The sequence below is a fragment of the Onychostoma macrolepis genome, chromosome 06 (genome assembly GCF_012432095.1).
Source record: "Onychostoma macrolepis isolate SWU-2019 chromosome 06, ASM1243209v1, whole genome shotgun sequence".
NCBI classification, from domain to species: domain Eukaryota; kingdom Metazoa; phylum Chordata; class Actinopteri; order Cypriniformes; family Cyprinidae; genus Onychostoma; species Onychostoma macrolepis.
This window is the reverse complement of record NC_081160.1, coordinates 14,627,757-14,649,744: the sequence shown is the minus strand read 5'-3', so window position 1 is coordinate 14,649,744 and position 21,988 is coordinate 14,627,757. Positions and strand designations below refer to the sequence as shown.

The 21,988-nt window shown below is 38.9% G+C and overlaps 2 protein-coding genes across 3 annotated transcripts in view; both read left to right on the top strand.

Moving 5' to 3' along the window:
• The first annotated feature begins 290 nt into the window (after positions 1–290).
• Positions 291–9,229, top strand: cfap52 (cilia and flagella associated protein 52). The gene is made up of 14 exons (XM_058779463.1): positions 291–444; positions 571–770; positions 904–1,040; positions 2,799–2,927; positions 3,339–3,438; positions 3,586–3,702; positions 3,978–4,078; positions 4,205–4,375; positions 4,508–4,656; positions 5,117–5,262; positions 6,124–6,275; positions 6,485–6,587; positions 7,981–8,092; positions 8,431–9,229. The coding sequence occupies exons 1-14, from the start codon at positions 384–386 to the stop codon at positions 8,613–8,615; spliced, it is 1,863 nt and encodes a 620-aa protein (XP_058635446.1). The 5' UTR covers positions 291–383; the 3' UTR covers positions 8,616–9,229.
• Positions 9,230–10,263: 1,034 nt separating this feature from the next.
• Positions 10,264–21,988, top strand: part of usp43a (ubiquitin specific peptidase 43a) — a 106,961-nt gene continuing 95,236 nt past the window's right edge. For both annotated transcript variants that reach the window (XM_058779614.1, XM_058779613.1), the window contains exon 1: positions 10,264–11,242. In XM_058779614.1, the coding sequence (XP_058635597.1) occupies positions 10,652–11,242 (591 nt within the window). In that variant the 5' untranslated portion in view covers positions 10,264–10,651. The remainder of the gene's footprint in view (positions 11,243–21,988) is intronic.

Here is a 21,988-nt window from a genome sequence, read left to right as displayed (position 1 = left end):
ACTAGTTTCCAATATATGGAAATGGATAGCATCGAAAATATTGAACAGCTGTAGGCTACAAGAACTCCTGGCAAGACATTTACAGTTTAAAACTAACAGAACTAAAAACGCTAAATTGAATTCGACTTCTCAGTTAATAACCAAAACAAAAACGCAATATTCTAATTCAAGGCTTCTGTACAAGTAATTGGGTTAAGTAGTTTTTTTTTTTTTTTTTTTTTTGAACAGTTCAAATGAATCGATTCAGTGAAATGAACTCTCCTAGGCTACTAAGCAACGAGTCTAAACACAGCGTGCTACCGTTGCCTGGATACGCGTGTTTTGGCTTCCGAAGCCAGCAGCCTTTTCGACTCATTTACTCTGAAGCTTAAAGCTGTATCGCAATGGCAGAAGACGCGCAAGAAGTCCCTCAGATCGCATTAGAGGCTGTTATTGGTTTTAATGGTAAGATAAACTCTGAACCTTATCACGTTTGATAGTTTATCTATTATTTACGGTATTTGCTAAAATGGATGTAATTAAGCGGCACGGTACCAAACATAAAACGTTAACGTTACATTGTTTATACAGGTCATGTGTTTTCTGGACTCAATGTGCATCCAGACAAAGAACATCTCGTTTATCCTCTTGGCTGCACTGTTATCATTAAGAGTCTGAGAAGTGGGAAACAAACTTTCCTCCATGGCCATACAAACAACATCTCTTGCATTTCTGTGTCCAAAAGTGGACGCTATATTGCATCTGGACAGGTCACTTTCATGGGCTTTAAGGTGAGCTGGTGCAATAAAAGAGGAAAAACGCTATTTACACATGGCTTAATAACATCACAGATATGCTTTATTTTACTGCTGTACAGTGCTCCCTTAATACTCTGTTCTTTCTTAAAATGTTTTCTCACTACAGGCTGATATTATTATCTGGGACTATGAGAAGAAGGAGATTTATACCCGTCTTGTGCTTCATAAAGCTAGGGTTGAAGATCTCAGCTTCTCCCCAAATGATAAGTATCTGGTATCTTTGGGTGGACAGGATGATGGCAGGTAAAATCTTACTTCAGTGATCTTGAATTAATATTTCCCACATTTTGATGTTTCTTTGCTCTAGTCTCTTAGCGTTAATTAAACAATATCTACTGAATATCTATATTACCTTATTACCTATACAGTGGGGGAAAAAATGATTTGTTCCCCTGCTGATTTTGTGCGTTTGCCCACTGACAAAGAAATTATTAGTCTATCATTGGTAATGGTAGGTAATGGTAATGGTATAATGGTAGGTTTATTTGAACAGTGAGAGACAGAATAACAACAAAAAAATCCAGAAAATCGCATTTCAAAAAAGTTATAAATTGATTTGCATTTTAATGAGTCAAATTTGTATTTGATCCCCTATCAATCAGCCAGATTTCTGGCTCCCAGGTGTCTTTTATGCAGGTAAGGAGTTGAGATTAGGAGCATTCTCTTAAAGGGAGTGCTCCTAATCTCAGTTTGTTACCTGTATAAAAGACAACCTGTCCACGGAAGCAATCAATCAATCAGATTACAAACTCTCCACCATGGCCAACACCAAAGAGCTGTCCAAGGATGTCAGGGACAAGATTGTAGACCTACACAAGGCTGGAATTGGCTACAAGACCATCGCCAAGCAGTTTGGTGAGAAGGTGACAACAGTTGGTGCGATTATTCGCAAATGGAAGAAACACAAAATAACTGTCAATCTCCCTCGGACTGTGGCTCCATGCAAGATCTCATCTCGTTGGAGGTTCAATGATCATGAGAACGGTGAGGAATCAGCCCAGAACTACACGGGAGGATCTTGTCAATGATCTCAAGGCAGCTGGGACCATAGTCACCAAGAAAACAATTGGTAACACACTACGCCGTGAAGGACTGAAATCCTGCAGTGCCCGCAAGGTCCCCCTGCTCAAGAAAGCACATGTACAGGCCCGTCTGAAGTTTGCCAGTGATTCAGAGGAGAACTGGGTGAAAGTGTTGTGGTCAGATGAGACCAAAATCGAGCTCTTTGGCATCAACTCAACTTGCCGTGTTTGGAGGAGGAATGCTGCCTATGACCCCAAGAACACCATCCCCACCGTTAAACATGGAGGTGGAGACATGCTTTGGGGGTTTTTCTGCTAAGGGGACAGGACAACTTCACCGCATCAAATGGATGATGGATGGGGCCATGTACTGTCAGGGCCAGGGCATTTAAAATGGGTCGTGGATGGGTATTCCAGCTTGACAATGACCCAAAACACACGGCCAAGGCAACAAAGGAGTGACTCAAGAAGAAGCCCATTAAGGTCCTGGAGTGGCCTAGCCAGTCTCCAGACCTTAATCCAATAGAAACTCTGTGGAGGAAGCTGAAGGTTCGAGTTGCCAAACGTCAGCCTCGAAACCTTAATGACTTGGAGAGGATCTGCAAAGAGGAGTGGGACAAAATCCCTCCTGAGATGTGTGCAAACCTGGTGGCAAGAAACGTCTGACCCTGTGATTGCCAACAAGGATTTTGCCACCAAGTACTAAGCCATGTTTTGTGACGGGGTCAAATACTCATTAAAATGCAAATCAATTTATAAATTTTTCTGGATTTTTTTGTTGTTATTCTGTCTCTCACTGTTAAAATAAACCTACCATTAAAATTATAGACTGATAATTTCTTTGTCAGTGGGCAAATGTACAAAATCATCAGGGGATCAAATAATTTTTTTCCCCCACTGTATTTGCCATTTTTAATCTAATTTAATCTTTAATCTAACTGTACAATAGAAATGATTTTCTTTTACTTGATGGTTTTAGTATAGTAGTATGGAACATCGAGAGTAAGGAGGCTATATGTGGCAGTCCTGCTTCAGCACAGAGTGCTGGTCACTGCCTCACCATCGAGTACACCAACCTGAACGATGAAATCTTTGTCTCTGCTGGAAGGTAAGTCCAATTTTATGGTAGTCATTCATGCAAGAAACATTTCCATTTTGATCTAAAACAAAACTTTCATAGTATAATGTTTCACCCTTAATCTCACATTAAATAATAATAAAAAAATATATTATTATATTACAATTAAAATCCAAATTGTCTACTTTCTACTATATTTCAAAATAAGTAATTTATTCCTGTGATGGCAAAGCTGAATTTTCAACAGATTTCAGTGTCACATGATCCTTCAGAAATCATTCTAATAATCTGATTTGGTGCTCAGTTATTATTATATTATAATTAAAAATAACAATAATAATAATGTTTGAAAATATACTGAAATTTTTTATATATATATATATATATATATATATGTTAATTTAGTGTGTTTTCATGGTGTTTTTTTTGTTTTTTTTTTAGTGGAACTCTGCGTGTATGGGAGCTTGATTTGCCCAACAGAAAGATCCGGCCCACAGAATGCCAGACTGGACAGCTCAAAAGAATTGTCAAATGCCTAGAGGTGAGTAAGATTCACTGATACTGCCGGTTCTGGTTCTTTCATTTTTTTACCTACTCTACCTTAGATGGATTTCAGAGTGTTTTTATGTCTAAAACTGGTATATACGGTAGAACATAAATAAACGTAAGTGTTTCCCCTGCCTTGCAGATCCCAAACGATGATAATTATTTCTACTGTGGAACTACTAGTGGGGATATTCTGAAAGTGAACCTGAAGACAAGGTTGCTCAACAGCTGTGGTCCTGTTAAACAAAAATTCAGCAAGGTGAGTCTCCAACTATGATTTAACACAGTGACAGCCAAGAATTTATTTTCTTGAAGTTGCATTTATGTCATATACATAATTTACATGATTTTTGAGAAAATGCACTGGTACATGTGAATGGATTTAAAAATGATGCACATATCTTATTTATTGCACTACACCGTCCAAAGAACAGGAGTTAACAGAGACGGTCAAAACAAGTTGAACAACAAGTCTGAACAAAACTTTTTAACAGACCTTTTGTGTAAAATGTCATTGCACATCTGTTGTTGCAGGGAGTGAACACTCTTAAAGTCTTGAAGACTGGTGATATTTTAGTTGGATCAGGAGATGGGATGTTGTCTTTGTGCTCAGGAGGGAATTTCAAAACCATTAAGTATGTAACAACCCTTGTTTCCTCTTCTTTCTTTTGCTCTTTGTTTTCCTCCTTTGTTATTTATTCTTTCTTTCTTCCTTCATCCCATTCAATCACTAATTATGGTTAACTGATCATTTGTAACAGGAGTGTTCAGTTGGAGGGAGGGGTGACATCAGTGACCCTGCGTGGAGATGGGCAGCAGTTCTACGTCGGGACAGAAGCTGCACAGATCTACAGTTTAGGCTACATTGACTTCAAACCAGAACTTATTGCAACAAATCATAACAGTGCAGTAAAAGACGTGGCCTTTCCATTGTGAGTGATATACTCCCTTCTGCCACTTGAGGGAGCCATAAGCTTTGTATTGGAATCCTAAGAAAAAAAGCATTGACCCTAATATATATTTGTGCAAATCCTCTTCCTTCAACTCCCTTTAACTCTCAACAGTGGGACGTCAGAGCTGTTTGCCACCTGTTCACAGAATGATATTCGAGTGTGGCATACTGAGTCCTCCAAGGAGCTTCTGCGTATCATGGTGCCTAACATAACATGCAACGCTCTGGGCTTCATGCAGGACGGCAGGAGCATCTTCAGTGGTCAGTCTCATACAGATCTATTGATCTGTGTATTTGAAATTTTACAAACTGTAAAATGTGAATTCTATGAAATGGTTTGAGGAACAATAATTTAATAATAACAACTTTAATTATTTTATAATATATATATGCAAATATATAATATGTAAAATGTATGTGTGTATATATATATATATATATATATATATAATTACAAAAATAATTGTACAAAATTAAAGACTATTTTACATATTTATTTATCTATTTAATAGACAGATTGCAAAGTCACAAAACACCAAAATTTACTTCACAGGGTGAATTCAGTAATTAATTATATATTATAAAATAAATTATAAAATAATAATAATAATAATTTATGTTTAAATTATGTACCAACATGTTAATTGATAAACTTGTTTATCATATTTGGAATTCAATACAATTCTATTGCAGCTTACTTTAATTGATAACTTTTTTCCAGCTTGGAATGATGGGAAGATTCGTGTGTTCACCCCAGAGAGTGGGAAGCTGAAGCTGATCATTCATAATGCCCACAGTATGGGAGTGACTGCCATAGCAGCGACCAATGACTGCAAGAGGATTGTCAGTGGAGGGGGAGAAGGACAGGTACAGCACCATCAGATACATCAGATACACATCAAAAACTCACTTTTAAAGAGCTGTACTCCAGTTTTAGAATAAATACTGTACATTACTGTACATTATTCCACCTACCAAATACATAATCATAAATATATGGTTATGTAAAAAAAAATTTTTTTTATTTTTTTTGAGAAAAAAGCATCCAGAGTGATACAAAAAACTAGCACAACTACATTTATGTTCAAAAGTTTGTGGTCAGTAAGTTTTGTTTTGTTTTTTAGAAATACCTTTTAAGTAATAGTTTTACTGAGTCAGGATGTATTAAATCGACAAAAAGTGACAGTAAAGATATTTATAATGTTACAAAAGTCTTCCATTTCAAATAAATATTGTTCTATTTATCAAAAATTCTGAAGAAAAAAAAAAACATTTCCACAAAAATATAAAGCAGAGCAACTGTTTTCAGCATTGGTAATAATAAGAAATGTTTCAAACACATTAGAATAATTTCTCAAGGATAAAGTGACACTGAATATTGGAGTAATGGAAAATTCTGCTTTTCTGTTACAGAAATAAATTGAATTTTCAAATATATTAAAATTGTATTAAAAATAATAGAAAATAGTTATTTTAAATTGTTATAATATGTCACAGTATTCGTTTTTTTTGTATTTTGATAGCTGCAGCTTTAGTGAACATAAAATACTTCTTTTAAAAACATTTAAAAAGTCTTTCTGACTCAGTTTAGCTTTCATTATATAACAATATTTGTCCACAGAATGGCACAGTTGGCCAGTCAGAATCAATTATACAGAGCCATGTAAAAAGCAGAAATTCTGCAGGATGCAGAATAAATGTATTCTTTGGCATCTTTTTGTAATAAAGGTTAGAGTCTGGGAGATATTCCAGGACTCATATCGTCTCATCGAGACCATGAAGGAGCACAAAGCCACGGTTAACTGCATTAAGATCAAGAGTAACGACAAGGAGTGTGTGACAGCCAGCTCTGATGGAGCTTGCATCATTTGGGACCTGGTGTAAGTTTGAAGAGCATCAAATAATAGACATTTAATGTAGACCTACTGAGGGAAAGGTCTTGCCCTTAAGTTATTCCTCTGTGCACAAGCCTGATGAAAAGTTAAATCAACCACCTTTTCATGAACCAAGCATTCAGAGTGCAGATTTGCAATCTGTTTGATGCAACCTTTAACCATATCTGTCTGTGTTCTTCTCGTCTCCCATCCAGGAGGTTCGTGAGGAATCAAATGGTCTTGTCCAACACCCTGTTCAGTGTTGTATGTTACCACCCTGAGGAATTCCAGATCATCACCAGTGGCACTGACAGAAAGGTACAAGACTTGACTGATCTAGACCGATGTACTGGCATGTGTTTGAGAGAAATGTGGCCAGAAAGAGGGAGTGACAGATAGGTGAGAGAGCAGACAGAAAGAAAAAACAGAGATAGATACTGTGTGCACAACAACAAGCTGACAGAAAGCTCTCCCAGTCTCCTGTGGATGTAGTAGGATCCGCTCATTCTACTCTGTGCCAAATAGTCCATCTGCTAGTCTTAGGGCACAGCATCAGTGTCCATTTAAAGACCGCAGTTTATTAGCATGCGTATGTGCGGCTGTGTATTAAACGTACAGTACGTCCATCACACAGAAATATAAGAAAGAATGATACCCTTAGTGCTTTAGAAACATTCATATTTTAAAAAGTAAAGATTTTACAGCATGGTGTTATTCTGTTTTATTTTAAGACCTTTTAAGAATTTATTGTCAACAATGGTATTAAAGGAAAGTGTGTAACATTTTGATTAAACATTTGCTGCAGTTGGACAAAGAACAGAAGTGTTTGGTTTAAATTTACCATCTAATAGCAGTAATTAATAATACTCCAGACTGTAGTCAAACAAAAACAAATGCGAGTCCATTGTTGTCCAGGAAAAGCAGCCAAATCCAACACAGTAGGTACAGTACTTGAAAGGACACAATGCTGGGGTCATGCCGGATACCCAGTGCTGGCGCAAAGCCTGCTGGGACAGAGCCATCTCAATGAGGCGTACCAGACCTGCTCTGTCTGCAGTTCCAACAGTGCTCATACCTTTTAAAACTTGATAGAATTATTCTATCATAAATCATCATTCTTTTTTTCTTTTATTTTTGAATTTGTTTTCAGCACAGCATCATAAGAATGAGGTTTTGATACGTTCTGAGAGTATATTTTAATGAATGAGAAGCACTGAGATTTAAATAATTTCTTATTTTTTGTTTCTTTTTCTTTTTTAAGTGAATAATCCAGTTGTCAAAAAAGGAAAGCCATGTCACAACAGTGAACATCTCCATTACTGCTGAAATGCAATCAGTGGCCTACAGAAATTAGATTTATGTAATATCTCTTGTATACAGGTTCAGATGCAATAGCCCAAGACAAAGAACAACTGAAGGCTTAGAGCCATTTCTTTTTCCTCATGTTGCACTATAACAAATTACATCTTGATATTTCTGTTGCAATTACATTAGCTCTTTGATGCAATGATCTGAGTGCATGCTGAGAAATTACATTGTCTTTATCTGTTTTTCCATTATTTTAATTGTTGCTGTCTTACTCTTCACCTCTATCAGATCTGCCATCCATCTTTTTTAATTGTATGTTTAGTTTTCATTCATTCATTCACCATTAAAACTGAGATCTAGACCAGAGTAGGACATTTGAAATGCAATCTTTACCGTTGAACAGATTGGCTACTGGGAGGTGTATGATGGTTCTGCAATCAGAGAACTCGAGGGCTCCTTGTCTGGAGCTATAAATGGCATGCACATTTCTGAGGAGGGAAAATATTTTGTGACTGGTAGGTACCATCAGTATCTTTTCCCATACAGAGTTATTTCACTGAGTCATTCTTCTGTCATATGGCGGATGTAACAATAACAACAGGTGGCACAATAAACAATATAAACAGAAGTATTTATAACGGTGCCGAAAAGCGCAATTCGCAAAACAGTTGGATAAATGTCTGCTCACCAGGTCTAAATAAACACTTGCAGAATTCAAACTGATCCCAGCAGTTATTTTTAAATGAGTTTCACAGTTTGAGTTGATGAGGTGCTAATCTAACATTTCTGTTTTTAGTGCACGTTCATGCCACTTTCTGCAGTTATAATTCTAAACATCAAATCTCTCTTTCAGGTGGAGATGACAAATTACTGAAGCTCTGGCACTATTCTGATGGTGAAGTGACCCATGTTGGCGTCGGGCACAGTGGAAGCATCACAAATGTGAGGATCTGCCCCAACAGCAGATGCATTGTCAGCACAAGTGCTGATGGAGCTATCCTAAGGTGGAGATATCCACAAACCCTAAACAGTGAATAAGAATATCTAATGCAGTTCAGATATGATAGTAGTTCAGATATACACTTGCATTGCACTGCGTTCCTTCTTCTTGCAAATAATTGTATTGCAAATTAGGTTATGAATTCTTGTGAGATTTAAAGGTACCATTAAACAGTCCAATTCCAGTCATTTCATTGAAATAAAGCAGCCTAGAGCCCCAGTTTCTGAGGACTTTTTGTGAACTGCACTGTCAGCTATATCACCTGAGAATCTCCAGAGAGCTGGCGGGGGAGGTGTGGAGAAGTACAGCACGGCGTGAACCCAGCATCTGGATGTGCCTGTCCCAAATTTCCTCTCACCTCCAAGGAACAGCCTCAATAATGAATATCTTAACCCTTAACAGTAAGGATATTCAGCCACATACATTTTAAAAAACGGTTGCTGTGCTTATTTTATTTGGTATGGCCTACACCACAGATGACACAGATCTGATGACCTTGTTGTTGCTAATATAAAGACATAAAATAACAAAGCCAGTATAGGCTATCCAATCAAAATTCAGCTCAGTAGTAATATAAACCATCTATCTGTCTTGAAGGTAAGGTGTGTGATAAAAAACAGATACCTATCAGAGGATAAACCTGTACAGGGTGTCTGATAAAACAAGAAACATAGGGGAGAGTGTAAATAAATAAATGTTGGTATTATACAGGTTAAATGAAGTCTGTAAAATGTTGTGCTGAGTTTACTCTTTATCCTTTATCTGGTCTCATTCTTCCTTGTTAAATGGGTGCATAATGGGTCTACAGCTATGAAAATACATGAATATGATTCTAGACATGAATATGAATCATGGACAAACTTTTAAAAGGAAGCACACAAGGAAACAGTAGGGGGCTCCTAATGCTTTGCAAAAAGACAGACAATAACTGTGGCAAAATTGTTTATGAACCTCAGGATATTTATCATAATCTACACTTACACTAGCCCTCCAAGGCCCCCCAAATTCATTTTTAATAGACTTTTCAAGGCCTAGAATTCACATTTTTAAAATTAGGCTTTTTCAAGACAACAGGAAGAAAAAAGTTGCAAAACAAATCTTGATTTTTAATTGTTTTGGCTTATTTTAATGCTGGCATGTGTTTAAATCATTTCAAGTTCTTCAGACCGCATAAGGGGCACCGAACCCTGTTTGAAAGTCAATAATTTACATGAGCAAGGATGTCCCCCAAGTTTAATGAATAAATGAAAAGAATGATCCACAGAATATTTAACATCATCTACATTTACGTACACAATTAATTAATTAATTAAATATTCTGATAGTAGATAGTAGAGCGAGTTTATTCATGTGGTTATGTGTTTACAGTAATATTCAAATAGCTTGTGAAATCTTTTAAAGACGGTTTAATCTGAATGTGGACATTAATTACAAAATAATGACGCAAAAGCTATAATTATTAAATAGGCTACATAAAATTCAATGTCTGTTTGTGTTTGGAAGGAAAATATTGTAGCGCCGACGAAGCAGGTATACAGCCAGGTGTATATAAACTTCCATTTGTGGGCTATTCATTTCCACATTCACTTCTCCCGATGCAAGATCAAAGTAAACCAGGCTAATAAGATTCATAGTGGGAGGGTAGAAGCCGTGTATCTACCATTCAGACGCATTTACTCCAACCAGGAGCCAGAAAAAGAGAGAGCGGGCGACAAACAGCCAGTAATGGTCATCCACACACAAGAGCGCATGTAGGTGTGGTGTAAAGAACAGGAGTTGTGTCTGAAGCATGGAGTTAAGCCTAGCGTAATTCCAGGTGCGTACAAGAGCGTCATGGATAAAGCGAAACTAGCGCAGCTGAGATCAGTGATTGGGAATGTCGGGGACGCGTTAAGTCATCACGAGCCTCGGCGCAGACACCGGTGCCTTTCCAGTCTGTTTTTCGTCGTCGTGATGCTTTAGTGATGTAGGTTTTCGAGACGCACAGGTGGGAGCGCCGTGTCTTCACACCATAGTGCACTTGTTTCTCTTTCTGACTTCCACTGATCGGTTTGGGTGAAACGACAGACTAAACATGGATACGCCGAGGGAAACCAGGAAACAAACAATCAAAGCCAAATCAGCCAAGCGCAAGAATAAGACGCACAAGTCCCAGAAGCTGTTCAGAAGGAAATCGCTAAAATCGCTTGGAAATTTTATGAGCAGGATTGTCAAAACTTTGGGCACTTTGGCACACTTGGGGGACGCGGACCAGCCGGACACGGCGGAGGATGATGATGGTGGGTTTGGAGACACTCTGAGCGCCCACAACTCTGGGAATCACAGAGAGAGCTCGGTGAGGAAGACCGCTGCGCCCTCATCTTCTTATGGGTCTGTCAAAGAAAGACTGTCCTGGTGTTACGGCGAGAAAACTCCGGGAGTTCAGGGTCTGAAGAACCACGGAAACACCTGTTTCATGAACGCCGTGGTGCAGTGCTTGAGTAACACGGAACTTCTGGCAGAGTATTTGGGTCTGGAGCAGTATAAATGTGAATTCAGTGAGCGGAGGATCAACGGGATGATGAAGAATGAGGAGGTCATGGGGGAGGTGACGGAGAAGCTGGCATCGCTAGTGAGGGCGCTCTGGACGCTCGATTACACGCCTCAGCTCTCAGTGGAATTTAAGGTGAGTTTCGATCAACTTACAGAACGTAGTCACGAACACCCCCTTTAAGCAACCAGCGAAAATAACTCATCTGAATGGTCGTTTGTTTGTTCACTGCAGAGTGGAATCATTTTATTTGACTTAAACATAAGCTAAGATCAACAGGTAGATTTGTCAGACACTGATTCAGACAGATTTAGAGAATCGGATAAAAGATTCATTAAAACGATCCGAGTCAAATGAGCTATATCGCTATTTTGAGGCGGATCTTAATAAATCCATTTATCAAATTCGATCTGAATTAATTAACTTCATTAATTGGACTGAATCGATTGGCTTTGATGTGGGTTCACACAGGCTAGCGCATTCACGGAAATGACTAGACTTCCTCATCACTAATTAAACTATCTGTATTTGGTGGAAGTGGGAGGGGCTTAGAATAGGAGGCGACAGGTGAATCACCTGTCAACAATTCGACCAACTTGTTTTGGAAGAATGCGAAATAAATGTTTTTAATTGACAAAAGGAGTTGTGTTAGAAAAACTGTCATTTGTTTTATTCAGTTTTTTTCTTTTTGCAAGAATGCAAATAGACTTTCATGTTGCATAACTGACAATAACACTCTGTTACACATTATGCTTTTAAAAACAAACAGATAAACAGGATAAGAATTCTGTCACCCACTCTCAACAATCATAGATTGCTCACAGCTATTTAGTTGTGTGCATATGCCTTGAAGGCACAGTATCTACAGAGTCTTGTAAATCAATGCTTGTCGAGAGAGAGAGAGAGAGCTGCACATTAGTCCACATTGTTAACAGACTTTTGCCCCTGGTGTTCCCATTCATTCAGATCTACCCTGTTCTGCTTTTATACTGTGGACAGTTTCTATAGACCTCATTAGCTTACAGTATCAGGTGTATCAAAGTCAGCCTTTCCCTGAATTTCACTGTATAAGTAGCCTACTTCTGAGGAAATTACTGTGTAACATTATTTCTGATGTATGCTTACAGTACATTTGTGTTTTTGTGCACAAAAACCGAGTCATTTCAGCAAAACCCTCTCAAGTTTGTCTTATGGCCAAGATTTTAAAATTAATTTTAGTATGATTTATAGTAATTTAAATGTATATTTTATGATTTATAATAATATCAATTTATTATTAACTTATAGTGGATTTAAGAATTTCTTCAGTGTATTTGTAATGAAAAATCAAATAGTTTTGCTCTGTGTGTGTGTGTGTGTGTGTGTGTGTACAGGTTTATCCTCATTGTGGAGACCAAATGTTTCCACAAGGATAAAACCTGACATTTTTGACATTGTGGGGACAACGTCTCAACGAGGAAAAAAATTAATAATGTTTAAAAATTTAATAATGCAAAAACATTTCTGTGAGGGGTAATTTTAGGTTTAGTGGATGGAAAATATTGTTAGATCAGTATGAAAATAATATGTCTATGGCAAGTCCCCCAAAGATAGCTGTACAAGCGTGTGTGTGTGTGGACTGTTTGTGTGTTTCTGCGTCATCTCGGTTACCCAGCAAGGTGCAATACTGATACGCACACCACCTTGAGCACAGCTTGTGCTCTGCTCAGACATCATCCTAAGATGCATGTTTCTGATATCTGTCCCATTTCCATACATTCCTCTTTACTTCTCAACAACACCTTTTTCAAGTTATATTACAACCAATATAATTTTAGTTCCTCTGTCAAAATAGATGGCACTTCCAGTAGAAGAGATTGCAATATGATATAATATAAATAATTTTATTAGTAATAATCAAATTCAGTTTTGTGATTGTCTTGTTTACAGGGTTTAGTATTGATTACAGTAAAGACATGAAACTCTGTGGTAGGCCACAGTGAATATTTAGTCTCTGAGGTGAGGAGATAGATAAATGATGAGGGTGAGGAGGAAGGACATCTCTTGATGGTCAGGGGAAAGTGAATAATACTGCGTCTGGAGATCAGCAGAAATGAATGACTGTCCTCCATATGGAGAAACAAGACAGACTTGATGACTTTTATCTGTCTCTCTGTGTTTTCCTGCTCTCTGATTTTCCTTCTTTCCTGTCTGCCTCTAAATCATGGGTCTCAGTCTCAAGGCGATTTGTAACTACTCTGCATTTTGGCAAATGGATGGCTAATTAGTATGAATTTGTGCATCTCATTCATAAATTTTTGTAAGATCTGCTTTCGCCCCACTGACGGTTAGGTTTAAGACTGGACCTACATGTTTTTTTGTTTGTTTTTTACTAAAAATGTTATGTTTCTGTACAAATTCATATGAAAACATTAAAGACATTGATCCCTTGAGATCTGGTTGCATACAAATTAAAAAATATATATTGCACAGAATGAGTTTTATACTACTTAGAATTAATTACTGTTTTATGAACCAAAAAATGAATGGAAACTTATTTACTAATTTCATTCTTTTAGGATTTTAGATTACATTACAAGGCCTACATAACAAATTTATGAAATTTGTAAAAAAAAAAAAAACCTTCATAGTATTAATCACCCTCAAAATTTTGTCACTTTTTTACAGCTTTTCAGAGTCAAAAATTTGTATACACTCTGTCCACCTTTTTGCTGTTAGCGACAAATTGAAGAATGTAAAAATGAAATGGCTAGCTCTGGGACAGTTGAATAATGTGTATAAATAAAAGAATGTTTCCATCACATTAAGATGACAAAGACAAAAAGTTAATCTGTCCTGACGTATTATAGGTCTAATTAAAATTTAACATGTTGAATATATTTCATACTAAGCAACAATATGGACATGTGTTTTTGTTCTCTTTTCACCATGATTTTTATCCTTCAATCATTGGATTCCTCAGTGAACTGTATTCAGCCCACTGGTCATGTCTTTGACATCCCTGGTCTAAATGGAAAACTAGTCAAATCTAAAATGAAAAGAAGAATGTAGTAAAGGCACATTCCTGTCTGGTAAGCTTAAGAATAGGAGAGAAACTCTGCAAGCACCACTGAAGCTGAGGTTATGTAATGCCATCATTCATCATGTTGCTTAGTGAATTGGCAATGGAACCAAGACAGGTCGTGTTAACCTGCTAGACTTGTTTGTCATTCTTGTGTAAGAGAAGGGAGAGGTTTGTCCTCGGAAGGAAGTGAATGAGACCAGTAATTTATGTCTAAACTACTTCTCACACAAATTATATTGGCTGCTGTTTGACCATTGGACCTTGATATACAGTACTGAGAGAAGGTTGAAAGAACAAAATTATTTTATTATATCTATTATGTTTAGCGACTTCTATAAGTTCAAACAGTCTGCTGAAGCATGAAAGGGCTGATTGTTGATCCCTCGCTTGTGACTAGTTGTAAGGAAGAAAGTCAAACCTTTTCAGTTTTCTAAATATCCTTATCCCCAGCGTATGTTTCATGCATCTGTTAACCTAGAGTGGCTGTATATGCATGTAAAATATAATACCTCCTGAAGTTGTTGTCCACATTTCAGTTCAGCAGTAGAAGTATCAGTTTACAGCCTGCAGTCCCGGTTAAACAAACATTCATTGGTGTAAATGTCATAAAGCTGTTGTAAGAGGACATCTCTGGAACTTTGGACTTGTTTTACTCATACAGACATCATTTGAACTGATAAAGGGTACCTGTGCAGCAGGTGAGCTGTTGAGACTGAAAAAAAACATCCAGTATGGAACAGTGTGAATGCCCTTAAAGGAACAGTATACACTCAAAAATGAAAATTCACCATCCTGTCATTCCAAACTTGTTTGACTGATTTTCTTCTGTGGATATTTTAAGAAAGGTCTCATTGTTTTTGATTGCCATACAATGGTAACTAAAACTGTTTTGCTAACAACATTTAAAATATTGTAGAATACTGCAGAAGAAATAAAACGCATATTGGTTTGGAACAACATAAGGGTGAGTAAATAATGTCAAAATGTTCATTTTTTTGTGTGAACTGTCTCTTTAAGTCATTGAGTTGAACTTGAGAACCAGAACAGATAGATGAATCATTCAGACCAGTTATAACTTCACTGAAATGATTCATGTTGTAAGAATGACTTGTTCACGAATCGGACAACACTGCAGTATTACAGTTGGTTTCTTACACAAGGTTGTGTAAGGCTTTAGAAGACTTAGAATAGTGTACAAGTTGCATGAACCACTTTTATGGTGATTTTGCATCAGTTTTATTATAATAGCATTACAGAAAAGAGCAACCATCTTTAAAGCTTGACGTGAGGGTGAATAAATGAAGACTGAATTTTCATTTTGGGTGCACTATTCCCAAATGTTGTTCATCTTGTTAATAAACTTGTACTGGTTAATGTGATACTGAAGCCATATGAAATGACAAATAAATATTATATTTCCTTTGAGGAGTGGAAAATGCTATATTTGAGGGTTTTTGTTAAGAGAAGAAATCTGCAAAATGAGGTACTATTAGAATAGCAGAGCAGAATTTACATTACTGAGTAACCCATATATTTCTAGTCTTACTGAAGCTTTGTGATTCCCAAAATCTGCTTCTATCCCAGATCAATCCAAATATGATAAGCAGATATAGAGATTATTATGATCTGATTATGACATTGTACTAATGTGCTCAGAATATGACATTGTGCTAATGTGCTCAGAGCCAATGTGCTCAAAACTGTGGAGATGATCGTGGACTTCAGGAGAAACCCCCCTGCACTCCCCCCACTCACCATCATGAACAGCACTGTGACTGCAGTGGAGACATTCAGGTTCCTGGGCACCACCATCTCCCAGGACCTGAAGTGGGACATTCACATAGACTCCATTGTTAAAAAGGCCCAGCCGAGGTTGTATTTCCTTCGCCAGCTGAGGAAGTTCAACCTGCCACAAGATCTGCTGAAACAGTTCTACTCCGCCATCATTGAATCTGTCCTCTGCACTTCAATAACTGTCTGGTTCAGCTCAGCTACCAAATCTGACCACAGCAGACTAAACAGTTCTACTCCACCATCATTGAATCCGTCCTCTGTACTTCAATAACTGTCTGGTTCAGCTCAGCTACCAAACTAACCACAGAAGACTACAGAGGGTCCGGACTGCTGAGCGAATCATTGGCACAACCCTCCCCACTCTCCAAGAACTGTACTCATCCAGAGTGAGCAAAAGGGCTGGCAAAATCACTCTGGACCCCTCACATCCAGCACACTCCCTCTTTGAACTGTTGCCGTCTGGTCGACGACCAGAACGGCCAGGCACATAAACAGTTTCTTCCCTCAGGCAATCCATCTCATGAACACTTGACAATAATTGTGGAACACACACTATTTATACACTTATTTATCTAACACACATACTTAGTCTACATTTCAATTTGCACATAATATACCTGTACATACAATTGTCAATTTTTATATTGTTATTCCTTATTTACTTGTTCTATTTTTTAATTCTTCTTTTTATTATCTGTGTTTTTTGTTGTCGCTGTCTTTCTGTTGCACCGTGGAAGCTTCTGTCACGAAAACAAATTCCTCGTACGTGTAAACATACCTGGCAATAAAAGCTCATTCTGAGAATCCTTTTCATTCGTTTAACCTGCTCTTGATGTCCGTGTTTGTTTAAAAGTCACACGGGACATTTGGTAAATGTTAGTTTTTTTAGGCCATCAAGTTTAAACTGTGAGTTTTTAAGGCTTTAAGTTTGCACAGAAGAAAGTGGAAAACTTCTCTTCATTTAAGTCAATATATGGACCGATCAGGTGAAAAGGTGTTTGTCTCGGGCAACCTTGCAGCTTAAAATGTCACTTTTTAGTACACTAACAGCACCTGTAACCAAACTTTAAATTAAAAAACACCTCACCTCGTATGTTTCCAGAATATTGGTGATATTTAATATTTATACAACACTTAAGGGCCATTCACAACAAAAACGATGACTATAAGGCTCTATTTACACCTGGTGTTAAAATGTATTTATGATCACATGAAGTGCATGATGGTAAATGCAGGTGTAAACACAGTATAAAAGGTTTTGAGCTTGTCCACCTTCGACCACTTTTTTCACAGATTTAGCTGAAAACACATTCAGTAGGGACTGCTTTTGTAGTGTGGTTGAATGTGTTTAAACGGCGACAAAAGGCCTATTTGCTGCCCACTGGACACGTGAGCATTCTAGGACGTGTTTTAAGAAAGTCAACCAAAACAATCAATTCTAACTTTGCTATGTTGTGCCAAAACACATGGATTATGACCAAAGTCACTGTTACCAATTGTATCCTTTCAATCCGTTTTGTTTAGTTTCCAGCTCACTCATAAACAGCATGGCTTCATTCATTCAATTTTATTTGTGTGCTACAGTCTAGATGAAATCCAAACACAAGTGGTCACAGGAGAGAAAATAAAACGCATGTTAAGACCAGGTGGGTAACACTTTACAATAACAGTACATGAATTATCATGTACTAATACCTTAATTAATAATTACTTGACTATGAACTAATGAAGAGTTAAGACATGTATTAATCAAGAACTAACTTAACTACGACATGAGTCATATGAATTACCGCATGAATAACACCACCTTAATTACATGTTAGTTAATGTATTAATTAACACTTTGGGTAAACTAAATCAAACATGCTCTAGAAGAAAGATTCATGAAAATGGCACACTGCAAAATTGTTTATAAATTTTCCACCTGCAGCTATGTCACAAACATCAGTGAATGACAGTGGATTTCTTGCAATATTTACATTTAACCTAACTCATCCAACGCACAATGATGCATTCATAATTAAAAACAACTTCATCTCATCCTGTTTTGAGTGATTCCACTACTGCCCTCCTACAATAATGTATTCATTAAGCAGATGCAATTTTCCAAATTAAAATCAGTGTTAGCATAGAGATGATGGTTATGTTATGGATTGGTTTACTGTCTTTATATCATAATAATGCACTGAAATCAGACGTTTGTCTTGTGTTCTTGCTCTTCTTTTGGGCCACTATTGCCCCTTCAAAATGTTAACCTTCCTCCTACCGTTCAGTTCCTTCTCCATCCAAATGCAGCCATGTGACCTCTGCTCTTCCACTTTTTTACAAACCACCAAATATCTTATTTAGATGAGCTGAATATGTATAAAACATGTGTAATTTATAACTTTTTAAAGATGTGCCCCTCCAAGACAAGTCATGACATGACACATTGACAACTCATGAATTCATGTTAAGTTAATGATGAGTTAGTAATATTGTGCCCCCCCAAGTAAAGTCATGACATTATGATACATTAACAAGTCATGAATTAATGTTAAGTTAATGATGAGTTAGTAATATTGTGCCCCCCCCAAGTAAAGTCATGACATTATGATACATTAACAAGGCATGAGTTCATGTTAGTTAGTCTATGAGTTGTTAATGATTTATTAATAATATGTACAGTCAAGTAAAGTCCAGCGTGATCTCATGATAATTCATATGTATTTTATGTAAATTGTGGTTCTATAAAAGGTACATTTACTTACGTTTTTACAGGCACTAAAACGTACAATACTAACGTATTTTCAGCATCTAAATGTACAAATACTTACGTATTGACAAAAATGAATCCTTATGAATATTGAAATCGCGGAATTAATTTTATTATTAGTTGTCATATTAATTACCTTGTTTCCAATTGCATCATTAAATTGTTTACTCGTTTACTTTATATGAAATGATAACATTTCGTTTTATTGTGTGATTTGTGCTGCCGGCTCGTTTCCAATAATAGGCCTAAGTTACAAGTTAAACAAGACTTAACTTTAAACCTTAAAATAAATAACATTTGGAATCGTTTAACCTTTACTTGTCATGAAATGTTTACTTTGTTTGCCATGGGCCACAAAAGGCGTTTTCTCCAACATGCTGTGACTGACAATAGAACTATATAAAAAAAAACCCACCAAAACCGCAACATAATTACGAAATGAAACCTATTTTATTCGTGCGCTGTAATCCAGATCTTCAGAATCCACACGACTGCGAGGAACAGACCCAAATCCAAGCCTTTATTCGACGATCTTCATCTCCATCTCGAGCAGCGAGACCAGCGACCATAAACAGCAAAGCCCGCGCTGACTGAAGGGTTCGTTACAAATTCAAATGTTGCAGCTTCAAACGACAGGTTTTACTGCAGGATAATCGAACGCTCATTGGCTCTCGCCCATAGACATATCGCCTGCCTTCGTCACAGATTGCGACATGCCGTGTTTCTGGTGAGCTGTTTATTTGAATGATGCTAGCACGCGCGCGCCTTCACGAGTTCACTGAGAGGGAGAGGATCAGGAAAATAATCTGGATAATATTTTCAGCGATTAACAACATAAATTATGCTCAAATGAAGATATCAATCTTTCATTTGAAAGTCATGTTTCTAGCATCTGTAAAACTGCGTTTTTACATCTCAAAAACATATCTAAATTGCGACCTATGCTCTCAACGTCAAATGCAGAAATGCTAATTCATGCGTTTATGACCTCAAGGTTAGACTATTGTAAATAAATGATTGTAATTGCATTTATCTGTCTGTCATGTTTTTCTTCTACTGTACAGAAATAGCTATGTTTAGGTGTAGATGTAGGAGTGGGATTAGCGATTATAAAAACTTTTTTAATGCTATATTGTTACTAAAATGGTTATTTTCTTGCATGTTTATAAAATGGGTAGGTTTAGGTTTGGGGGTAGTGTCACGGTGCACACAGCAGGGAGGGACGAGGAACACGGAGACGAGGGTAAACTTCCAAATAATAGTCTTTAATAATGACATCAAGGCAGGGCAAGACAAGGCAAGGTTAACACAGACAGGAACACCGGGAATAACGAGTAGACCAGACCAACACTAACTGAACAGACAGGACCTTATATACACACACAAGACAATCACACACACCTGAACAGAATAAACTAATAATCACACTTAACAAGGACAGGAACATGACCAAATATGGAAACAAGAGGCGGGAACACATGACAGACACAACAGAGGGCGTGACAGTACTCCCCTCCCGGAAGGCGTCCCGCGCCTAACAGTTCCAACAGGGAGGGAGGGTGGGCACTCTGGAGGCCCCTCAGGACAGACATGGACAGGAACACAGGACGGGGACCTCCAGAGCGTAACAGAGAGGCCATGGCAGGGCTGGGAGCTCAGGCGGCCATGGCAGATGGTCTGTGGCCGTGGCCTCGGTCCCCTCGGCCCGGCCACTCCACACAGAGCTCTACTACCCCCCCCCAAAATTTCCTAGGGGAATCCAGGGGGTATCAGGAGCCCTCCAGGGCGTAACAGACAGGACACGACACTGGCCAGACTCACATACAGGACCGGATAGCCCTCCAGGGCGTAACAGACAGGGACAGGACAGGGACAGGACAGGCCAGACACACAGACAGGACAGCCCACAGGAACAGCTCGGAAGCTGAGGCTTCTTCTGGGCATGACAGGGAGTCAGGGGCCCTGTCAAGGTCCCTCAGCAACCGCCTCCGCTTCCACGACAGGGAGGCAGGCGGCTGGAATGGCCTCCATGGCCACAACAAGAAAAGCCGCCTGCCCCAAACGAGTATCCGCGGACAAGACAAGGCAAGTTTAAAATGTTCCTGTGGGCAAGACAAGACAACACCGGCACTCCTGGCCGGAACGTGTGGACTTTCTCCACGGGGACCCGTTACTGGACTGGAGTCAGCGGCATCCGGCGGGCTTGAGTCAGCGGCATCCGGCGGGCTTGAGTCAGCGGCATCCGGCGGGCTTGAGCTCCAGGCGGGCTTGCCATACACGCTCCAGGTGGGCTTGCCATACGCACTCCTGGCGGGCTTGCCACACCCCAGGCTGGCTAGCCATCAGCACTTCCAGGCGGGCTAGGGTGAGCCGCAGACGGCGGCCTGAAGGGAGGGAACCGCCGACGTTCGGGTGGGCTTTCCCCGTAGTCGGCGGCGTGCTCGAGCGGCAGCCCGTGAACAAGACTGAGGACAGCCGCAGACGGCGGCGACGATTCTCCCGCGAACAGCGGGCTGAAGAGCCGCGGACGGCGGCGTCGATTTTCCCGCGAACGGCGGGCTGAAGAGTCGCGGACGGCGGCGTGACTTTTCCCGCGAACGGCGGGCTGAAGAAAGCCACGGACGGTGGCCAACTGGATAGGCTCGCGGCCAACGGACTCGCGGCACTCGCGGCGATCCGCGAACTCCCACGCCAACCGTGGGCTGGAGCGGGAAGGACGAGCGGCGACTTCCATGCCGCGGGACAGACAGGACCAAAACCAGAAAACCAAAACAAAAGACTTAAGAAAAACGGAAAACAAAACGTGGTGAAGGGGCGCCGCTTACTGTTAGGTCTGGTCTTCTGTCACGGTGCACACAGCAGGGAGGGACGAGGAACACGGAGACGAGGGTAAACTTCCAAATAATAGTCTTTAATAATGACATCAAGGCAGGGCAAGACAAGGCAAGGTTAACACAGACAGGAACACCGGGGAATAACGAGTAGACCAGACCAACACTAACTGAACAGACAGGACCTTATATACACACACAAGACAATCACACACACCTGAACAGAATAAACTAATAATCACACTTAACAAGGACAGGAACATGACCAAATATGGAAACAAGAGGCGGGAACACATGACAGACACAACAGAGGACGTGACAGGTAGGTTAAGAGGTCTAAATGTCTAAATCACTTATTGATAAAATGATAAAAATGCATTGATAAGAATATCTTAATGATATAAAAGATACGTAAATATTTTAAGTTTTGTCATGAC

Excerpts from the sequence above, each read along its gene's own strand:
- cfap52 (XM_058779463.1), top strand. The coding sequence starts at position 384 with ATGGCAGAAGACGCGCAAGAAGTCCCTCAGATCGCATTAGAGGCTGTT. Across the intron at positions 4,376-4,507 it reads AAAGACGTGGCCTTTCCATT|TGGGACGTCAGAGCTGTTTG; the intron begins GTGAGTGATATA and ends AACTCTCAACAG. Across the intron at positions 6,276-6,484 it reads TGCATCATTTGGGACCTGGT|GAGGTTCGTGAGGAATCAAA; the intron begins GTAAGTTTGAAG and ends TCTCCCATCCAG.